At 42.1% G+C, this 6,778-nt stretch overlaps 1 protein-coding gene across 1 annotated transcript in view; it reads left to right on the forward strand.

Moving 5' to 3' along the window:
* Window positions 1–6,429, forward strand: part of RGR (retinal G protein coupled receptor) — a 9,203-nt gene extending 2,774 nt beyond the window's left edge. Inside the window, exons 4-7 of the mRNA XM_029285569.1 lie at window positions 1,112–1,265; window positions 2,889–3,006; window positions 5,130–5,243; window positions 6,286–6,429. Of these exons, the coding sequence (XP_029141402.1) occupies window positions 1,112–1,265; window positions 2,889–3,006; window positions 5,130–5,243; window positions 6,286–6,429 (530 nt within the window). The remainder of the gene's footprint in view (window positions 1–1,111; window positions 1,266–2,888; window positions 3,007–5,129; window positions 5,244–6,285) is intronic.
* Window positions 6,430–6,778: the final 349 nt, after the last annotated feature.

The raw sequence follows: 6,778 nt of genomic DNA on the forward strand, positions 1-6,778 counted from the left end.
AATGGAACGGAACAGAACGGAACAGAACAGAACAGAACAGAACAGAATAGAATAGAGTAGAATAGAGTAGAATAGAATATGGAATGAAAGAATAGAATATAGAATGGAATGGAATAAAATATGGAATAGAATAGAATAGAATAGAATAGAATAGAATAGAATAGAATAGAATAGAATATGGAATGAAAGAATAGAATATAGAATGGAATGGAATAGAATATGGAATGGAATAGAATAGAATAGAATAGAATAGAATAGAATGGAATGGAATGGAATGGAATGGAATGGAATGGAATGGAATGGAATAGAATAGAATAGAATAGAATAGAATAGAATAGAATAGAATAGAATAGAATAGAATAGAATATAGAATGAAATAGAATAGAATAGAATAGAATAGAATAGAATATAGAATGAAATAGAATAGAATAGAATAGAATAGAATAGAATAGAATAGAATAGAATAGAATAGAATAGAATAGAACAGAATATAGAATGAAATAGAATAGAATAGAATAGAATAGAATAGAATAGAATAGAATAGAATAGAATAGAATAGAATAGAATAGAATAGAATAGAATTTCTTCTCTCCCAATTTGCAGCTCTACTCTACTCTATTCTTGAGGGAAATCTGGAGAGGCTGCCCTTCCATCCTGCATTGTAATCCCACTGCAAGTTGGTTGAACATCATGTCAATATCCAGTTCGAGAATCCAACTAAAACTCCAGATTAATTCTGTTTCCGGAATTCTTCCTGGTTATTGAATACACCACATGGTTTTGTCGAAGCAAAACTAACTCTGAGGTTCCCACACCAATTCATAGACTTAAACAATAATTTTCTGAGCCAAACCCCCAACGTCTTACACAATCCCTATCAACAAGTCCACTTTGTTATGGGAACCGTCTGCTTCAAATCCACACCTGTTCTGGTATCCTTGACAGGGCTTCAGGCTCCCACCATCTGTCGCTGAATCGAAGTTTCATTTCTCCATCTAACCCCTTGAAAGTAACACCTCCCCCCCCTCTCCCTTTATCTAAAGGCAAGTTGAAATGCATAGGAAAGTAGCTGCCAAAGTTTCATCCTTCACACTTCGATTTTCTCTTGTAGGACGAAAATTACAGTGGAATTCTGTGTTCTCCATGGGGCTGTTTGCCTGGTGTTTCGCTGGCTTTTGGTCCGCAATGCCCCTTTTGGGATGGGGGGCATATGATTATGAGCCTCTGAGGACCTGTTGCACTTTGGACTATACCAAAGGAGATAGGTAAGTGCTCCTGAGGCCTAATTATAGGTTCAGGACTCTTTGGGAAGGGAGGTTGAACCAGCTCAAATGAAAAACAAGTTCTTGATAGAAGATTCTTCGCATGACAAAGAGAGTTGGATTATGTGTTTTAATGGTAGAGTCAATGCAGGGCTGGAACATTTTCCATTCCTATATATTCTTTCTGTCCTCACATCGCCTGCCATGAACAGTCTTTGGGTCACCTCATTTTTTGTTAGGGCAAAACAGTCACTGGGACTTTCTAACTGATGCTGCTCCAACTAAGTTTCCATTCTTTTACTTTACCATTCAGAGTAGTAACCGCGAGAGAAATCTTGGCATCTTAGTGAACAGTCACTTGAATATCAGCCAGCAGTGTGCTGCAGCTGCCAAAAAAGCCAATGCAGTTAGGCTGCATTAATAAAGGGATAGAATCAAGATCACGTGAAGTGTTAATACCACTTTACAATGCCTTGGAATACTGCATCCAGTTCTGGTCACCATAATATAAAAAAGATGTTGAGACTCTAGAAAGAGTGCAGAGAAGAGCAGCAAAGATGATTAGGGGACCGAAGGCTAAAACATATGAGGAATGGTTGCAGGAATTGGGTATGTCTAGTCTAGTGAAAAGAAGGACTAGAAGTAACATGATAGCAGTATTCCAATAGGCTGCCACAAACAAGAGGGGGTCAAGCTATTTTCCAAAGCACCTGAAGGCAGGACAAAAAGCAACGGATGGAAACTTAAATCTAACTTAGAAATAAGAAAAAAATTCCTGACACTGAGAACAATTAATCAGTGGAACAACTTGCCTCCAGAAGTTGTGGGTGCTCCAATACTGGAGGTTTTTAAGAAGAGATTGGACAACCATTTATCTGAAATGGTATCAGGTCTCCTGCTTGAGCAGGGGGTTAGACTAGTAAATCTCCAAGGTCCCTTCCAACTGTTATTCTCTTATTCTCTTGAAAGAATAAGACAAGACCCTTGCCTTCACCATTTCAATCAATGGCTATGCATCACCTTTGTGGTAGTTGGGAAGAACATCCTCTTTACAATCAACTGCTATGGACCTCAAGGTGCTGTTCCCTACCTCAAAGGCCAACATGGCAAGTGATCTGAATAACCTAACTTGAAGGGCTAACCTCCAGTGTGACATCCTTTGTAAGAACTCGATAGCTGAAAGCTCTTTTCCTGCCCATTTGCACTTAAGAGACAAGAGTCACAATGAAGCAGATGAGTGTTTCTCAACCTTTTCTTTACCACAGACCCCTTTTAGATACATTTTGTGGCCAAGGACCATGACCACGGAACCCCAAAACTTAAGATTTAAGCCATAACATTTCTTCAAGCCTTTGTAGGCCCCCTGTGATGACATCACAAACCCCCAGGGGTCTGCGGACCACAGGCTGAGGACCACCAAAGTAGATCATCAATCAGGGTTTGACACCATACAAGGAAGCTTTTGACCAAATCATTTGATGCAGCTTTCATTGACCACAGCCCCCAATGTCAGGTGGAGGTTTTAGTCTTTTGGTATCTGTTTTATGGAGATATTCTGATTGTTGACTATATCAGCATTCATCCAATAGAATAATTCGCCATTAACTGTTTTTTTCCCCCTCCCAGAAATTACATCACCTTTCTTATTCCTCTGGTGCTATTCAATTTTGTGATCCCGATTTTCATCATCTTAATGTCCTATCAATCCATTGATAACAAATTCAGGAAAACAGCCCAGCTGAAGGTAAGAAAACATCCTAAAATGGAACTTTTCCAGCAAAACAAAGCTGGATCTTTTTCAATGTGAGTTTTCTGATTTTCATAGGGTTTATATAGTGTCTATCCTGTACAATATGGCGTTTTCAGTTATATCAAGCATAAGGAGGCAGTAATGTAATTGGTTTTATCCTTATTGAGAATCGTCAGAAGCAGGTAGATGGATCCTATTCTATATGTCTATGGAGATTCTCGGTTATCCAGGTCATGGTTATCGCAAAGATGGTTTTTCACGAGACAACTGGGCTTTCTTGTTTTTCTTTGAAGACGTTTCACTCCTCATCCAAGAAGTTTCTTCAGCTCTGACTGGATGGTGGGGAATGGAAGGATTTGTACTCCTTGCAGACAGCTGGTCATTTACTCCAAAATAATGCAGAGGACCAGCTGTCTGCAAGGAGTATAAATCCTTCCATTCCCCACCATCCAGTCAGAGCTGAAGAAGCTTCTTGATTGAGACACAAAACATCTTCAAAGAAAAACAAAGAAAGTCCACTTGCCTCGTGAAAAAGCATCTTTGGGATCTTATTCTATAGCAGGGGTGTCAAACTCAATTTCACTGAGGGCCGCATCAGCATTGCGGTTGCCCTTGGGGGCCAGGTGGGTGTGGCCAGGGTGAGTGCGGCCTACTGGGTGGGCGTGGATGGAGTGGGTGTGGCCTACTGGTTGGGCATGGCCAGCTCTACATCGTTCCCGTCAAGGGTGCCTGTGGGGGCCTGGGCAGGAGTGGGACAGATCTGAGGGTCTCTGGCAGAAGGGGGTGGGACCGGGGCAAGTGCAAGGCATGGTCCATTTCTTCATTCCTCACAAAGGGTGACACCTCCCCAGCATGCTCTTAGGGGGCAGGGCCGACACGGCAGGGGCTGGTTCCTCGCTGTTTCCAGACGGCCTTGTGGAGCTAAGACTGAATGCGTTTCAGCATAGATGGCCACCACAAAATTGTACATTGGCTCCCGGCCGGCCTGGGCCAGGGCCAAGGCAGCAGGGCCATTCCCTCACTGTTTCCAGGATGGCTTCACGGGCCACATGAAACCACTTCGCGGGCCGCATCCGGCCCCCGGGCCTTGTGTTTGACATGTCTGTTCTATAGGATTTCTACGGAAATTCTCAATTATCCAGGTCATGGTTGTGCCAAGGGCACTTTCCAAAAGACAACTCAACATTCTTGGGGGGGGGGGGGTTCCTTGAAAACGTTTTGCTTCTCATCCAGAGAACTGGAAAGTCCAGTGACCTTTTGGAAAAAGCACTTTTGGGATATTCTGTGGGATCCAAACATTCTGTGAGGAATTGATTTGGTAGACCGTTGAACTGGACATTGAACTTTAAACGAGCGTTTGTGTTAAATTAACTTTAGGAGCTGTTGAGGACCTGATACTCAGCCATGCTAAAACGAGTACAAAAATGAGTTTTTGATGATCAGGAACTTTGCTCTCCAGATACGATGATATGGATTTCTATAATCCAGTAGGGCATCTACGAGCAGGCTGGACAGAATATGATAATTGAAGAGACACCGGTCTGTTTTGGAAAGCCCTGGAAAGAGAGACTCGTGTGTCCCAACTTAGAGTCTTAGCAAAAAAAAACCCTGTTTTAAATATATTGGTGGAAAAGGGTAAGACCATGGCAGAGTGAATGAAGGAAGCCAGGATATGTAGGTAGAGAAAGTGCTTTTGAGAAAGTCTTTTATGGCTTACATGATGAGTCATTTATGGCCAATGTGATAGAGGGAGCAATGTCAGTTTGAAGGTCTTGAGAACCTCAGTTTACCAATCCCTAAGGTGGGAGATCAGATACATCCCACCCACAGTAGTTTCCCTTACTATACACATATTATTGACTTTCTCCAGGGGTAAAGCTCTGAAAAGTCCCAAGTGAAAAGTGTCCAACCCCCCCCCTGTATAAGAAATTTTAAAAAAATGGCACCCATAGGAAGAATTAGGACTTAATTCTTAACTCTTCAAAACTGGAAGGGCAACCAGGAACACTTACAGTGGCAATCCATCTAAAATCCCAATTTGCTTTTTTATATCTGACTTAATTTTTTTGACGTTGACCACAGTTCATAGACTACTCTAATCTTTGTTCTTTTCCCAGTTTAATACTGGTTTACCAGTGAAATCTTTGGTCCTTTGCTGGGGTCCATACTCAGTTTTAAGTATGTATGCCGCAGTTGAAAACGTGGCACTCGTTTCGCCCAAAATCCTAATGGTAAGTCCCATCACACAGTCATTTCTCCTGAAGCTGAAAGAGAATCGGTTCCCTCTAAAATGTGGCCCTTTTACAGTTGCCTCCAAATTTGCTTTGTTGGTGTGATTTGGGTTTTCCATTTTTGGTAGGAGATAGCACAGGGTGTCCCAGGTGGTTTTATTTATTTATTTATTTCTAACTTTACTTGCTTCTCCATCTCTTTAGAGCACCCTCTCAGCCCACCTTGGGAATGCCTTTTTCTGAGGTTTTACTGAAGGGTTAGAAGTCAAAGGGGCCGGAGAAGAAGGAGGGCTGCCAGACCTGCAGTTTTGATATGAAATTGATGATGATGATGATGATGATGATGATGATGATCAGGATGATCAGGATGATCAGGATGATCAGGATGATCAGGATGATGATCAGGATGATGATCAGGATGATCAGGAGGATGATCAGGATGATCATGATAATGATAATGGTGATGGTGATGATGATTGATGAGGATGATTGATGAGGATGATGGTGAGGGTGGTGGTGAAGAGGAGGAGGATGGTGGTGGTGGTGGTGAGGATGATGATGGTGAGGATGATGATAATGATAATGGTGAGGATGATTGATGAGGAGGAGGAAGATGGTGAGGAGGATGGTGAGGAGGAGGATTGATGATGATGATTGATGAGGAGGAGGAAGATGGTGAGGATGATGATGATGAAGATGATAATGATGATGATGATTGATGATGATGATGATGATTGAGGAGGAGGAAGATAGTGAGAATGATGGTGAGGATGGTGAGGATGAGGATGAAGATGATAATTAAATTAATAATAATAATAATAATGATGATGATTGATGATGATGATTGAGGAGGACAAGGAGAAAGATGGTATGATGGTGAGCATGATGGTGAGGATGATGATGATGAAGATGATAATGATAATGTTGATGATTGATGATGATGATGAGGAGGAGGAGGAGGATCAGGAGGATCAGGATGATGGTGATAATGATAATGATGATGATTGATGATGATGATGATGATGATGTGACTTTCTCACAGATTCCTGCTCTTGTTGCCAAGACTTCACCAACCATGAATGCCCTCATTTACGCCTTGGGGAATGAGAACTACCGAGGAGGGCTGTGGCAGTTTCTCACAGGAGAAAAAATGGAGAAACCCAAAACCGATGACAAAATTAACTAATTCACGTTCTGTACGTGGTTTGGAGGTGTGAAGGTCAGGCCCGACCTTCAAAAAGTCACCTGTGACAAAGAGAGCTGGATGCCTCAACTTCCCAAGGAGAGCCAGAATTGGCTCCTGCTCCCTTTGGTCTATCAAATATGGACGTCTCGCTACATAATGTGTCATGTGATCCTTCATTGAGACCCCCCCCAATACAGGTAGTCCTCAACGTACGACCACAATTGACCCCAAAAATATCTGCCGCTAAATGAGATACTCGTTAAGTGAACGTTGCCCCATTGTATGGCCTTTCTCACCACACTGCAGCTGTTCAGTTAGCATCACAGTGGTTAAGTGAATTCTGGCTTCC

This window comes from Protobothrops mucrosquamatus, unplaced genomic scaffold (assembly GCF_001527695.2).
Source record: "Protobothrops mucrosquamatus isolate PMUCROS unplaced genomic scaffold, P.Mucros_1.0 scaffold1864, whole genome shotgun sequence".
Lineage (NCBI taxonomy): Eukaryota > Metazoa > Chordata > Lepidosauria > Squamata > Viperidae > Protobothrops > Protobothrops mucrosquamatus.